The sequence below is a fragment of the Perca flavescens genome, chromosome 6, assembly GCF_004354835.1.
Source record: "Perca flavescens isolate YP-PL-M2 chromosome 6, PFLA_1.0, whole genome shotgun sequence".
NCBI lineage: Eukaryota > Metazoa > Chordata > Actinopteri > Perciformes > Percidae > Perca > Perca flavescens.
Genome location: NC_041336.1, coordinates 5,976,755 through 5,992,337, shown reverse-complemented (window position 1 = coordinate 5,992,337; position 15,583 = coordinate 5,976,755). Strand labels below are relative to the sequence as shown.

The 15,583-nt window shown below is 39.4% G+C and overlaps 1 protein-coding gene across 3 annotated transcripts; it reads left to right on the top strand.

Moving 5' to 3' along the window:
* The first annotated feature begins 599 nt into the window (after positions 1-599).
* ccne2 (cyclin E2) lies at positions 600-14,175 on the top strand. Of its 3 annotated transcripts, none has more exons than XM_028580236.1 (12): positions 600-1,059; positions 2,631-2,669; positions 3,165-3,246; positions 3,386-3,439; positions 5,733-5,872; positions 6,830-6,965; positions 8,205-8,351; positions 8,921-9,016; positions 11,053-11,187; positions 11,284-11,395; positions 12,110-12,267; positions 12,807-14,175. In XM_028580236.1, exons 2-12 carry the CDS (start codon positions 2,656-2,658, stop codon positions 12,915-12,917), a joined length of 1,185 nt encoding a protein of 394 aa, XP_028436037.1. In that variant the 5' UTR covers positions 600-1,059; positions 2,631-2,655; the 3' UTR covers positions 12,918-14,175. The 3 variants fall into 3 exon arrangements, with proteins under 3 accessions (XP_028436037.1, XP_028436035.1, XP_028436036.1); XM_028580234.1 differs by having other exon boundaries at positions 601-1,059; positions 5,730-5,872; XM_028580235.1 differs by having other exon boundaries at positions 1,004-1,059; positions 2,634-2,669; positions 5,730-5,872.
* The last annotated feature ends 1,408 nt before the right edge of the window (positions 14,176-15,583 follow it).

The following is a 15,583-nucleotide window of genomic DNA, read 5'->3' as shown; positions in this document are numbered from 1 at the left end:
AAATAATTAGGTTATTAGGTTGAGATTAGAATAGCAAACACAGGAGTCAATATTCATCAGCTGTTGGGTTTTCTTATCCACAATAGTTTTGACGCCTTTTTATGTTTTTTTCTTTGTGACGTTTCTGGCGCAGTTGCGACCTTTAAGACGCTTTCGTCGACGTTTGTTGCGCTTTTATCGACCTTTTTGATGCTTTTTCGACGTTTTTGGCGCTTTTCTCGCCAAAGACGTAGTGAAGTAAACCGTATTTACCTCTGAAATGTGGAAGAGTGGCAGTTTAAAAGTAGCATGACATGAAAACACACCATTAAAGTAAAAGTACCTCAAAATGGTGCTTAATACAGCACGCGAGTAACTGCAATTACTTACTTTACCGCCAGATATTGCGTAGTATTTAAATATCTTATTTTTAAGACAAGAGTCTGTTTATAATGTGAAATAAAGCCACACGTCAGCAGCAGTTACTCTCCATCAGCTGTTTGACAGCAGCTCCACGTGCTCTTTCTGTTTACATTCTGCAGAGGAAGCACGCGGCAGTCGCTGCTCCCTCTCCCATTGGCTCGACGTCACGAAGACCCCGCCCACAGGCGGGACTCGTACGCGGAAGCTGTCTCGGTGCCGCGAAAAAGTAGCCAAATAACTACACGGAGAGTGGATATTACCGTACATTTTCGGTGTAAGGTGGTTTCTTTGCCTGTCCGGAGTCGTTAAAGTTTAACCGGAATGAACGGAAAGCGGTTTTTATTTCAAAAAAACCTTCCTTCGTTATGGCGTCCGTTAGAAATGAACGTAAGCTCTGCTGAAACACGGTAAACAAGCCGTTTAATCGCGTTTTAACGCTTCCAATACGATGTTAAATTCAAAAGAGGTGTATGTGAATCACATTTAAACCCTTCGTTGCTGTTCGTTTGTAAAAAATCTCAGCCGAGATCTGAGTATTTAGCGCGTTTCTGTGAACTGGTAACGGGCATGCGCAGTGGGCAGCGGCAAGCCGATGCGGATATAAGGGATTGGCGCCGGCGCCACAGCTGATGCATTCATTCATTGATCACCGAGGAGGTAAGACCCCCCGAGCCCGCAGAGCGCATTAACACTGAAATATGTAGTGTTAAGTCTTAATGTACTCTTGGGGTTTTTTATTGCACATTTCCATCTTAAATATCCTTCTTTCTCGGCGTAGTTTGGTGGTAAACGGATTTAAATCTGGACAAGCGAAGGACTGCAGCCATAACTTAGTCTTACCTTGTATTTCTATGTTATTTTAATGGCTTTTTCTCTACTCGTACCATCGAGTTTACCTCGCTTGAATGTGACGTGATGTCCTAGGAGTGTGTTTAGTGATATTTGGGGTTTTAGTGGCGTTTATTCCTACAAACACTGAGTTCTGCTCCTGTTACTTTAAAACTCTCAGAAAAGATGCTTTTTATAACTTGTCTCTAATTGGCCCCAGTTTTTCTAAACCGGGCAACTATTCAGCTGTTTGCATGCAAAAGCAGAAGGACATCAGTTTATCGTCATATCTGGGTTAGTTGGTTATTGTTGACCTAGTTAGCGGTTGCCCGGCTAAGTTTGCTAATTACTGTAGCTCCCCTCCATAACTTAGCCTCGCGGTGGTCTCGGTTTACTTGGCTTTAACGGCCCTTGTCGACGTTTTAAAACTGCTTGTGTTCACACATGATGTCCCCGTGAGTTTAATCTAGCAATAGAGAGCGGTTTAAAGTCGATATAGCTTCTATTAAGCGGTCATTTTTACTAGTTTCCCCCGCAAACCTGGAGGAGGTTCTGCGGAGGCAGGGCTCAAATCCTCCCGCTTTTGAGCTTCAGAAATTGGCGCGTCTTTGAGTTTCAATCCCCAAATAAAGTCCATATTTTCGCGTTTTCCTGCAAACAACCTACACTAATGTCGTCTACAGATGTTCGTCTATTCACTGTGGATGATAAACGTTGGTTAAAATGCAGCATTTTTGAGCTTTTTTTGTTTGAAATCGAGGGAGCAACCAGCCCCCCTCCTTCTTGGCTGTGCTTAACCACACTAGCTTACAGAGCTAGTCTGGCTCTTTTTATATTAAGTTATAAATGCCTTTACCCGTTTGGCTCTGGTTATCATAATCTTATGTGGAGCTTTAGCTTTCTTAGTCGACCATTACTGCTCCTTGAGCTACTTTTGCCTCCTCTTTTTTTTTTTTTTTTCTTGGTGGTCACAAGCTAACCTGTGTCTTTCATCACAAGCTAACTGCCACCAGGTCCGAACTGAGCGTATAAAATGTGGTCTATTGGGGGTCCTTGTGTGGCTTCTCCAGGACTTTCCAAGAGCCAGTTAGTCTCTTTATAACATTATTTAGTAGTTTTCCTTGGCTCTGGCCTGTTACAGGCTTATACAACCTCATCAGGGTGGCACACACTAGTGACCTCCAACATGTTGTATGTTGGGGCCCAGTGGCTCCTCAACATGGCCACAGAACCCTGTAACAGATCATGAAGTGCTTCCCAGGCGATTTAGAGTAATTATATTTTATAAAATCCCTAATTCCTCATCCTATCTGTAGCCCATGCTGTCACATGTCTGTCTATACTGTATATGTGTACTTTTTTGGATGTAAATCTCACCTGTTCCCTTTTTTTCTTTTCAGCAGAGCCATAAATACACTCGACACAATGTTCAGACGCAGGTAAGCAGCTGGTGTTTGTCCTCAAACTGTGGTGTGGGGGCCAACATGGGGCCTCCATACCAAGAAGGGAAAAGTCCAGTTTTAATAGAGTTGCGGTGTGATTAGGCCAACGTGTGTATCCAAATATTCTTGTAACGTTTCCATTTTCTGATATTGATAAAGACTAATGTATGCATTCTCACAGAACATGGGACAATTCACAGGTCAAGTTTTCAGTTGATCTTGAGCCGAAACACAATTTCAGACAAATTTTAGTGGCATGACAAACGTTAGATCAGTCGCCAGTATGATTTCACTAAACGTCAGTGTTAGAGTTCACTTGCATTTCCTTTTTAAGTCGTGTAAATGTCACCCTGTTTCGATTACAGGAACTTTAGCGAGATGAGACGATTAACCGCTGCGACTTGAAACCCATATTTGATAACCCAGTTGTGTGTGACTGCCGGTGTCCGGACCTAACGCTGTGAAGCTGACTTACTTCATTTTTCATTTCAGCGGTCGCATCACTTTGCAAGCCAGAGATTCCAACACACTCGAGCCGACCGTCAAAGCCCCACTGAAGAAAAGGAAATCGGAGGTTTGTGTGTGTTTTTAATACTCTTATTTGATTCCTAGTGTGTATTTCTTCTAGTAATTTCACCTTCCTGTGAAGTTCGTTGTACTTTTTAGTTTTTTTACCGTACTCACCAGTTAGTTATTTTTATTTTCTTCTCCAGCCCTCCAAGAAAAAGCTACAACCTGCTGCTAAGAAACAAAGCTATGAAATACAGGTCAGTGTGTCCACGTGTCATTAACTCTGAATGTGTGTGTGTGTGTGTGTGTGTGTGTGTGTGTGTGTGTGTGTGTGTGTGTGTGTGTGTGTGTGTGTGTGTGTGTGTGTGTGTGTGTGTGTGTGTGTGTGTGTGTGTGTGTGTGTGTGTGTGTGTGTGTGTGTGTGTGTGTGTGTGTGTGTGTGTGTGTGTGTGTGTGTGTGTGTGTGTGTGTGTGTGTGTGTGTGTGTGTGTGTGTGTGTGTGTGTGTAACTGATAAGAGTTAAAAATGGGATGTGTGGTACTAGTTTATCTGTTTTCCCTCCTTCCCTCCCTCCCAGTGAGCCCTGCCCTGTTTGAAAACTGTGTAGTTGTAATTGGAGTGTATTTTCAGCATATTATTTGCAGTATAACCCTTCTGTAGACAGTCCTCATACTATAGTTTTCTATATTTAGAGCAGCGATTCCCAAACCAGTGGGATATGTACCTTAAGGCCGTTTTGTGGTTCTGCGTCGAATCGCCAGCGTACCCCCGCAGACCCCTTGGCGTCTACACCGTAGCCTGACGTGCACCTCCCGGGAAATGCAACCGCACGTTGCTCGGCCGTGGCTCGGTAGCGTTGCATCTCCTGGTTCTCCTTCTCCATAAACAACCTGAGATCAAGGACAGGGTTAACTTCTCCTGCTCCAGATTTCCCACCGTGGTCAGAGAGAACAGGGGAGACACTTTGTTTCTCTCGCTATGACTCTAGAGTCACTACTCGCTCTGAATCGCCATCGCTCTCTCACTTCTCCCTTGCTCTATCACCCACTCCCCACACACATGCACACACGTATGCCGGCTCAACTCGCCTCAAGTATAAACACCAGGCCACTTACGTAAGCTACGGCGAAAGCTCTGCGTGGAGCCTCTGCAGAACCATAAAACCGACTTCAGGGTGTATGTGGGAAGACCCATTAAGTCAACTAACACCTGAACAATACGTGCTGCAGTTAACTAAGCACCAAAGTTTAGCCGAAGGTAATAAGTGGTAGACATAACTAACGGTTAAATTGAGTAGCTAAAGTAATGGAGAAACTGTTTCAAAATGGCTAGAAGTTGGCTAACGGTTGAAATAGTTGGTGGTTGAAATGGTTGGCTTACTGGCGAAATTAACAGTTGAAATGGCTGTCTAAAAGTAATGTTGATGGATAAATGGTGAAACCTTCAGCTTCACTCCAAGTAGTAGAATCCTTGGAGGTTAGTAGTACGATTGCTGACCTAACAAACCTAAATATTGACTGTTCAATTGTATAAAATGATGAACAATATTCACATATTGCATAATGACAGTGTTATACATTTGGAACACTCATTGGGCGTTGATGAAGGGGTAAGTTCATCTGACAGGGCTTTGGGGGGGTGCCCTGGTTGTGTTTGGGGGGGGGGCACTGATTTAAAGCATCCATTTTGTTGTACTCTAAATAATATAGAATAACTCCTTTTTTATATTTCTTTGCATTTTTCTTTTTTCGCCAGCTTTTGTCCCTGATATGCCCCCTACCCACAATCTATGTACTGAGCGAAGCACCTCAAAGTAGTTACTATTACTTTATGAGATTTATCTTGGTGATGAGAGGTCATGTTAAAGTGACTCGGGAGTTTGTACAGTCACCATGCAGTGCCTTCATTTCACCACAAGGTGTCACCACTGGACTTAACTGGAAAATGAAGTTCACAACGTCAATACTTTAGCGCATGTAATGACACAAATGCATACAGCAACACGTAGTGAGAGATGCACAGACTTGTTAATGCAGGTTATGGAGCAATAAGGTCAATCCCTTGTCGACTCTCTGTACTGTCGACCACTAGGGCTGCACAATGTAGTTTCATTATCGCCATGTCCATATCAACTAGTGCAATATACATATCGCAGAAGGCTGCAACATATCGCGATAGACACTACAAGATTTTTTTTAAATTTTTTTTTGTTAGTTGAAAGGAAATATCAATTAAAAAAAAAAAGCAAATTAAAATGTAACTCATTCTTTTTAAGTAGTGCCTTTTTATGTTCAATTTCAAGAATATGTTAAATGATTTAATTTGTTTTAAATTCAACAAGCAATTTGTTGTATTTTAGAGCAACACTAAAAGCAACAGTCAGTCACTTTTAATATCTGTTTATATATTGCAAGTAATATTTGTTAATATAAGTTATGGAGCGATTAGGTCAATCCCTTGGAGACTCGTACTGTCGACCACACAGCCGGTCTGAATCTTCCTGTTCTTTATTCATCTTCTGCGTCTTGTTTTTTTTTTTTTTCCCAGAAGTGCTGGTCGGAGGACGGAGCGAGTCCATGCGTCCTCATCGAGACTCCCCACAAAGAGCTGGAGCCTGCAGATCCGTCCAGCTTCAAGCAGTACAGATTCAAGAACCTCTTCATCAAGGCCTCCCCCATTCCCTGCCTCAGGTGTGTGTGTGTGGATTCTTTACTGGTCTCACGATTCGGGTTACGATTATCCTGTCAACAAATGGGTTATCATGATGCGTCTTCTCCACACGGTCTGTGTGCTTTTACACCTCCAATGAGGCGGCAATTACTCAACACCTCACGCTGAGCAGCTTAACCCCTTCTCCCCCCCGACTCTGTATTTGGAGTCTACTGCCTTCGTTCAGTTAATTCTGCTTGTAGTTGAGACTTTAACTTCAAATCAGTGCTTAGCTCAAATTGATTAGATGCCCTGAAACTGGATCAATTCACAAACTAACCCTAATAACCCTTTTTCAAAATCTTTTTAACTAGAGCGTCAAAGATCAATTTACATGTCAACTATTAATTTAATCACCAACTATTTAGGTATCGGTTGGGAGACTTTTTTTATGTATTTTTTTTTTTTTTTCCATTTTTTAAAAAATCCTAAATTGAACAAAAGGAGACATTTTAGGATGTCCTCTTGGGCTTTGGAAACACTGGGTCCCCTTTTTTTTTTTTTTTTTTTTTTTTTTTTTTTTTTTTTTTTTTTTTCTGACCTTTTTAAGAGACCAAACAACTCGCACGATAAATAACAAGTAATCGTCAGTTTCAGCCCTACGCATTTTAAGTTAATCAGGTTTTATTGTCAAACGTCTTGGTGTTTGGTGCATAATAAAGTAAAAGAAAGTAGTGCAAGAAACAAATGTACAGAATAGAAATCCTTTGTACATATATTGGTATTAAGTGAGAGAGCTGGACAGTTTTTAAAGACGTTGCCTACATGGAACAAAGAAAAGGGGTCTTCAGATGTAAAACTATTGAGGTTATATTTCTGTCAGATCACCCAACAACAAGTACAATGTTTGCTTTGCATACAGCTGAGAGATTTAAAAACCAAGATAACTGCTCATGAAATGAGTATTAAAAAAACCCCACCCGTTCTTTGTCTTGCAGCTGGGCCAGCTCGGACGACGTGTGGATCAAAATGCTCAACAAGGAGCTGAAGTACGTTCACGACAGGAGCTACCTGCAGCGGCATCCCAAACTGCAGCCCAACATGAGGGCCATCCTGCTCGACTGGCTGTTTGAGGTGAGGACCCGAAATGTTCGCTTACACTTCACTTGAAGGGTGACCTGACGCTGTCATGAAATGTGTCACAAGTCACAAACGTTTATGACTTAACGCTTCTTTTAGTAGGTGTCATGTAGGGTTAGGCTTCATGACAGTGTCATGTCACCCTTATGTCGATACCGTCAAGTGTTGCCAAATATTCTTTTTGATTCCTCTTATTGGTCACAGACCTTAAGATGCAGAATCTCCTGGTAACCATTTTAAGTAGTCAGCCATAAGGGTGTGATAACACTTAGTCCTCGATCCATATATTGATTTTTAAATCTTTCGACGATCCAACGTCATAGCTACAAATGTCGGTGCACGCAACTGGGCTCGTGCATTGGTCACAGGCCCCTGATTCCAATCGGGTCTTTTGCAGACTTTGTGATATCAGTAAATATTGTATCTCTTGTCTGATTTTTGAGCTATCGTATTGTGATTTTACACCCCCTTTTTTATATACGTTTTTAAGTGCAGCCATAGGGGTGTCAACGATTCAATGTATCGATTAACTTAAATGAGCCAATATTATCAATACATATCGTCATTAAGATGAGCCTTTATTTTGAAATTCCCAGTTTATATTAGGGCTGCTCGATTATGGAAAAAATATAATCACGATAATTTCGGTCAATACTGAAATCACGATAATTTAACACCATTACTCGTTGACTTCTGGAAAGATGTTGCAATTATTGAACTTAAAAAACTGGAAAAAGTTAAATCAACAGTTTAAAAAAAAAAAAAAAAAAAAACACAACTGAAATTTGCCTTAATACTTTTCCTATTTAAACTTTATTTTTTCATTCAGAACACGAGAAAATAAGAGTTTACTTGCAAAACGTAATGAGCTAAATAATTGTTTTTCTCGATTATTCTGTTTTTTTGATTATTGGGAGCCGAAATCATGATCACAATTAAATTTCGATTAATTGCACAGTCGTACTTTATATTTTATTTATTTTTATTTAAATGTCTGGAAGACCTCAGTAATTGACGAACCATGTTTTAGTTGCTGTATGTATGGCAGCCCCCTGAATGGAATTTCCTCAATCGTATCGGTGCAGTCTTTCTAATATCGGTAAACATTGTATCGTTGTCCGGTGAATCTATTTATAATATGGTCTGGTGCTAAAACATGTGCTTTACACCCCCCGTCTACGTACATTACTCGTAAAGATTTCTCCGTTGGTAAAGCGCTCTCTGTGCGTGCAGGTGTGCGAGGTGTACGCCCTCCACCGCCAGACGGCCTACCTCGCCCAGGACTTCTTCGACCGCTTCATGCTGACTCAGGAGAACGTCAACAAAGACTACCTGCAGCTCATCGGCATCACGGCGCTCTTCGTCGCCTCCAAGATAGAGGTGGGTCTCCCCTCCGCATCCTCCGGTGCACGCTGACAGAAACCCCAGCGAGTGTTTCATGCATGTTGATGCATAGGCTGCACACATTAATATAAACCAGAATTCAGCACATTTCCAAATGTTACAATGTAGCGCTACAAAGATTAATCAATTAGTTGGCAACTATTTAGATTTATTTTTTGAATAAAGGGGAAATCTTCTCTGATTCCAGCATCTTAAATGTGAATATTGTTCTAGTTTCTTCTCTCCTCTGTGACAGTAAACTGAATATATTTGAATTGTGGACAAAAGAATTTTGAAGACGTCATTTTGGGAAACACTGATCCACATTTTTCACTTTTTTATTTTTTGACATTTTAGAGGCCAAACAGCTAATCCATTAATCAAGAAAATAAACAACATAAATATAATCTTTTGTTGCAGCCTTGGCTACAATTTTATAAATGTGTTTTTTACCTTTTTTTTTTTTTTTATGTGGTAATTAAAGTCCGGACTAAATAGTCATCTAGATGTATAAATTGTAGTTCGAATTGCTGTTTCTGTTAATAACTTGCTTAACTCATCTTCAGGAAATCTACCCTCCTAAAATCTTAGACTTCGCCTACGTCACAGACGGCGCCTGCGATATTTGGGACATCCAGCGCACAGAGCTTCACATACTGAAGGTATGGGTTTTTTTTTTTTTTTTTTTTTAAAAACCCATCAACATCTAGAATACAAAAACAGTTTGACCAAAATGTTGAAAGATGAAAAATGCCAGAACTACTGAAAGATCTCTCTCTCTGTCTCTGTGATATGGAGCTTTTCAATCATAGCCAATCTTATTTAGTTTTTAAAAGGCAAAACGTAAAAGACAGAAGGGATCGGAGGAGACGAACGTGATCGTCTCCTCCGGCTGTCGGGTGCCTATTTTCTTAATTCTCAGTTCATCTCTCCATCATCTCTCTCTCTTGCGTGTAACCAGTGTGCATTCAACAGCCTCTTTGGTTGTTGCTTTTAACACGATGTAAACCTGTGCACTATGTACAGTGCCTTGCGAAAGTATTTGGGCCCCCTTGAACTTTGACCTTTTGCCACATTTCAGGCATCAAACAAAAAGATATAAAACTGTAATTTCTTGTGAAGAATCAACAACAAGTGGGACACAATCATGAAGTGGAATGAAATTTATTTGATATTTCAAACCTTTTTAACAAATAAAACTGAAGAATTGGGCGTGCAAAATTATTCAGCCCCCTTAAGTTAATATTTAGTAGCGCCACCTTTTGCTGCGATTACAGCTGTAAGTCGCTTGGGGTATGTCTCTATCAGTTTTGCACATCAAGACTGACATTTTTGCCCATTCCTCCTCGCAAAACAGCTTGAGCTCAGTGAGGTTGGATGGAGAGCGTTTGTGAACAGCAGTTTTCAGTTCTTTCCACAGATTCTCGATTGGATTCAGGTCTGGACTTTGACTTGGCCAGTCTAACACCTGGATGTGTTCATTTGTGAACCATTCCATTGTAGATTTTGCTTTATGTTTTGGATCATTGTCTTGTTGGAAGACAAATCTCCGTCCCAGTCTCAGGTCTTTTGCAGACTCAATCAGGTTTTCTTCCAGAATGGTCCTGTATTTGGCTCCATCCATCTTCCCATCAATTTTAACCATCTTCCCTGTCCCTGCTGAAGATAAGCAGGCCCAAACTATGATGCTGCCACCACCATGTTTGACAGTGGGGATGGTGAGTTCAGGGTGTTGAGCTGTGTTGGTTTTACACCAAACATAACGTTTTGCATTGTTACCAAAAAGTTCGATTTTGGTTTCATCTGACCAGAGCACCTTCTTCCACATGTTTGGTGTGTCTCCCAGGTGGCTTGTGGCAAACTTTAAACGACACTTTTTATGGATATCTTTAAGAAATGTCTTTCTTCTTGCCACTCTTCCATGAAGGCCAGATTTGTGCAGCATACGACTGATTGTTGTCCTATGGACAGAGTCTCCCACCTCAGCTGTAGATCTCTGCTCTTCATCCAGAGTGATCATGGGCATCTTGGCTGCATCTCTGATCAGTCTTCTCCTTGTATGAGCTGAAAGTTTAGAGGGACGGCCAGGTCTTCGTAGATTTGCAGTGGTCTGATACTCCTTCCATTTCAATATTATCGCTTGCACAGTGCTCCTTGGATGTTTAAAGCTTGGGAAATCTTTTTGTATCCAAATCCGGCTTTAAACTTCTCCACAACAGTATCTCGGACCTGCCTGGTGTGTTCCTTGTTCTTCGTGATGCTCTCTGCGCTTTAAACGGACCTCTGAGACTATCACAGAGCAGGTGCATTTATACGGAGACTTGATTACACACAGGTGGATTCTATTTATCATCATTGGTCATTTAGGTCAACATTGGATCATTCAGAGATCCCCACTGAACTTCTGGAGAGAGTTTGCTGCACTGAAAGTAAAGGGGCTGAATAATTTTGCACGCCCAATTTTTCAGTTTTTTTATTTGTTAAAAAGGTTTGAAATGTCCAATAAATTTCGTTCCACTTCATAACTGAGCCCCACTTGTTGATTCTTCACAAACAATTAGTTTTATATCTTTATGTTTGGAAGCCTGAAATGTGGCAAAAGTTCAAGGGGGCTGAATACTTTCGCAAGGCACTGTGATACGATGGTGCCGTATCAGTCTCGGCTTGTGTTGACCTGTATGTTGTCCTCGTCCTGCAGGCGTTGAACTGGAATCTCTGTCCGGAGACGCCCATCTCCTGGTTGAAGCTGTACGCTCAGGTGGAAGCCCAGAAAGACGGCGAGAACTTCCTGGTGCCGCAGTTCTCCCAGGAAACGTACATCCAGATCACACAGGTACCTTCATACTTGCACAAACCATCCCTGGTTTCTTTATTTTTCTTCTAAAGAACCCCTCATACTGACCTTTTGGTGTGTGTGTGTGTGTTGCAGTTGTTGGACCTGTGTATCCTGGATATCCACTCGTTGGACTACAGCTACAGTGTTCTCGCCGCGGCGGCCTTCTGCCACTTCTCCACGTTTGACGTTGTTCATAAAGTCTCGGGTGAGTTTGGTTTTCCCATCCTGAATGTCTGCTCTTAAAGCTGCTACTTGAACCACAAGTTGTAGCTGTAGTGAACAGATCTTCACTCAATGACAAAACTTGAGTTTCTTTTTTTTTTTTTTTTTTTTTTTTTTTTTTTTTTTTTTATATCTAGAAACTTCATTTTATTTTTTTCCCCAAGAACAAGACAATGAGGTGACTTGCTCGACATGATAAACAGAAAATGAAAATACGATTAGATACTTTATTCATCCCGAGGGAAATTTTAGCCATCCATTAGTTTAGACAACCATAACGCAACAAACACCCATATATCTCACATACATAAAAATCACTCACAGAAATGTTGTTAACAATTTGTAAAGTGGTTACAAAGGTCTGGTATGGACTGACCATGTGATGCAATGACCACGATAAGATGCTGTGGTAGAGTTTATTGCAGTGTGCAGTGTGTGTGTGGGTCCTCGGTGTCCATGATTGTCTTTTGAAATCACAAAGGTCCTTCTGATCCATGACTTAATTCATGAAAAGCCAGGGTATTTTAAGGGGGAAGGATAGTCTTCTACTTTTTACATTTTTCTGTGGGTGTTTGTACTACTTTAGGCTTTATTTTTTTTTTTTTTTTAAATACTGATGCTTTTAATAGCTTTTTCAAATTGAGCTTTACATTTTTATTTGACTCTAAATCCTAACCCGTCGGACTGTGTCTGTCAGGTCTGACGTGGGAGGGCGTGGCTCCTTGTGTCCGGTGGATGAGTCCCTTCATGGACGTCCTGCGATCTCAACCCACACCTCAACTCAAGATCTTCTCCAAAGTCAAACCTGACGCCCGGCACAACATCCAGACACACGTGGCTTATCTGGACCTGCTGGTGAGCAACACACACAGCTTCTCTAATTAAAATCTTTTTATGGAGAGGCAGAAGAGTTATGACTCAAAGTCATAAAAACCCATATCCGAGCACTTAAGGGTGTTTTTTACAAAAATAAAAGGCCTTCAATTAATTTAACACTTAAAAGTACACTAACGCTTGTTGGCTCAGAACTTTAGCCTTTTTCTTTTTTTTCTTTTTTTTTTTTTTTTCTTTAAATCTTCAGTCAGCTGATGTCAATTAATGAAATTCCCAAATCCATCTTTCAATGGTAATATAATGCTAGTTCTTTTTTAAAGTAAAAGATTACTTAGAGTGACCTTTTTGGGGTTCAAGTCTAAAGTTCTATGCACTTGAAAGATACCAAAATAAAAGCAGATGATTGTTTACTGTGTAGGAAACACTAAAATAAAAGCAGCATGATTGTTTACTGTGTAGATTTTCAGTCATTAATGTTCAAAAGTTGACTTATGTGTGAAGCTGTGGATATTTAGGAAACCTTCGCGACTAACGTTAACTTTTTGTTTTCTATCGTGCAGAGAAAATCTCACGACCTTCGGCCTGACAGCCCTGGCTGTCAGATGTCTCCCGTTGCCGTGGGAGCGCTCCTGACTCCGCCCAGCAGCACAGAGAAACCAGCCAATCACTGAGCAGGGCGCACTACCTCTTAGTACAGTTTGACCTGAAGTGACGTCTCTGAACGCATCAGCTCGTCGCCAACCGGACACGATTTTTAGAAAAGCAAATTTTATGTAGCATGTTTATTTTTTTTAAACACTAGATCTGGAACTCATGTCGGCCTTTTTTTTATTAATTTTGGTTTTCTGAAACTTGAGATTGTCAGGAATTGCTGTTCTTTGGACAGTGTGTGACTCTGGTTAACTAATACTGGTTAACGGAGTTTTAGACTGACGCAGCAGCGACTGGAGTCCACTGATGTTAACGATGTGGGATCGCCAAACGCTCTCGTTGCTTGGTTGAGAGAAAACGGAACATTTTAAAGTATTTATCTGGGAGTTTTACTGGTGCTATTCTTGAAATGAAGTGTAAATGCTTCCAGATGGTGCTTCAGTCAGATTCTCAGGAGAATGAAAAGGAGTAATTTCTCGTTTTCTACATTACAATATTTTATTCAACGGTCTGAAATGGGGTTAGGTTGAAATATTATCCCCTCCTAAATCCCCATTCAAATGTATGTAAACTTCCACGCTCCTAATTGCGGAAACAATGTGATTATTCTACGACGATTGTGATTTTATTTTTTTTTGCTGCATGAGCCATACCAATAATCAGACACTTTAATTGCTGTTAACATCCTGAAAACTGCAGGGGTGTTGAACAGACCTGACCGGTTTGTGTGGCTCAATAATTCCCCTCTTCAATCGGGTGATTGTTGCAACCTTGTTGCACATTCTTGTTACATTCCTGAGAAACTTGACTTGCATAGGAAAACTGCAAAGTTTTTGCTTTTCAAAGTGCTTGTATTTATTAAGCCTTCAGTATGTAAAAACAAAATGTCTGTCTATAAGTTAAAAAAAAAAATTTCTGTGATGAATGAGCTCAGTTTGGTCGCTGCCAAAGGCAAAAGCTATTTATGATTTTGCTATGTGACACATTTTTGATGTTTAATTGTAGAAAATGTGCCCTAGCCTGTCCATTCTTAGTGCCTTTTTAAAAAAATATGAACTGTACAGCTACTTTACTTAAGCTGCAGCGAGCTAAAAGTGTGAACAAACCTGTGACTGTAAACCTGAAATCTCTACAGCTCGATCGAGACTGCAGTGAACAAACTATGTAAACTGTAGATGTTAAAGAATTTATGTTTTTTGTAAATACAATAATTCAGAAATGTGTAATTTCTTTTATATTGGAATGTTTTAAATAAATGAAAGGAGTTTGGTATGTTAAGTTTTCTGTCCTGTGTGAATGTATATTGTCTAAAAAGTAATAGTTCAGAAAAGTCTTAAAATAGTTGGAAAATAAGTTGTATAACAATACTTTATTACCACAGTCTTGTCTCATTGCCTTCGGCAGTTTAGGTAACATGCAACTGGCATAAACTAAATGTATGTTGTATAAACGCGCAAACTCTCCACAGTGAGCAGAAAAGACCCTGCCCAAACGTGGCACCGAACAAGGGTGCTAACCACGGGCTCACTATGCCACTTATATTAAACCTAAAACTTTTAAAAGCATTAAAGCATAGTATGTCGAAAGAAAAATGAAGTCCTTAAAGTCATAGTATGTAGAAAAAAAGTCAAAGTGTAGTATGTCGAAAAAAGTCTAGTATGTCAAACAAATTCATAACAAGTCTTAGTATAGTATGTGGAAGGAAATCATAAAAAGTCATATAGTTTATTGGAAAAGTCATTGTATGATGTTAAAAAGTCAGTATAGTATGTAGAAAAGTAGTATGTCAAAGTAATGTCATAGTATGTTGAAAAAAGTTTAAAAAAAGTAATTGTAGAGTATGATGAGAAGTTATAGTATGTAGAAAAAAACTAGTAAAGTCATAGTATTGTATGACAACAAAAGTAGTAAAAAGTCATAGTACAGTATGTCCAAAAGTCATAGGACAGTATGTCAAAGAAAGTCATAGTATGTCTAAAGTCAGTATAGTATGTCAAAGTTTTTAAAGTCATTGTAGAGTATGTTGAGATAAGTCATAAAAAAGTCATAGTATAGTATGTCGAAAAAGTCATAAAAAGTAATTAAGTATGTCGAAAAAACTAATTATAGTACGTCGAAAAAAGTCAGTATATTATTTCTAAAGTCTTAAAAGTAATTTATGTCTGTCATAGTATACTATGTCAAAAAAATTCTTAGTATGTAGAAAAAAGTAAAAAAAACTCATAGTATAGAATGTCAAAAAAGTTATGAAAAACTCATAGTATAATATGTCGACAAAAAATCATAATTGCTCTTTTTAACAAATTTACAGGAGATATTTTAGAACTTTGCAATTCTGATCATAGCAGGTGGATTATGGCTGTTGTAAAAAAAACATATATATATATATATATATAATGGCATATTTAAAGTTTGAATAATTATATTGAATGAAAGTCTGACTATTGAATAAAAGTCAGAATATATTGAATGAAACTTGAATATATTGAATGATCCTTAAATATATTAAATGAAAGTCTGAATATATTGAATAACCTTGAATATATTGAATGAATGTCTGAATATATTGAATAAAAGTCTGAATATATTGAATGAACCTTGAATATATTGAATGGCAGTCTGAATATATTGAATGAAAGTCAGAATATATTGACTGAACCTTGAATATATTGAAATTAATGTCAGA

Excerpts from the sequence above, each read along its gene's own strand:
- ccne2 (XM_028580234.1), top strand. Across the intron at positions 3,440-5,729 it reads AACAAAGCTATGAAATACAG|AAGTGCTGGTCGGAGGACGG; the intron begins GTCAGTGTGTCC and ends TTTTTTTCCCAG. Across the intron at positions 6,966-8,204 it reads TGCTCGACTGGCTGTTTGAG|GTGTGCGAGGTGTACGCCCT; the intron begins GTGAGGACCCGA and ends CTGTGCGTGCAG.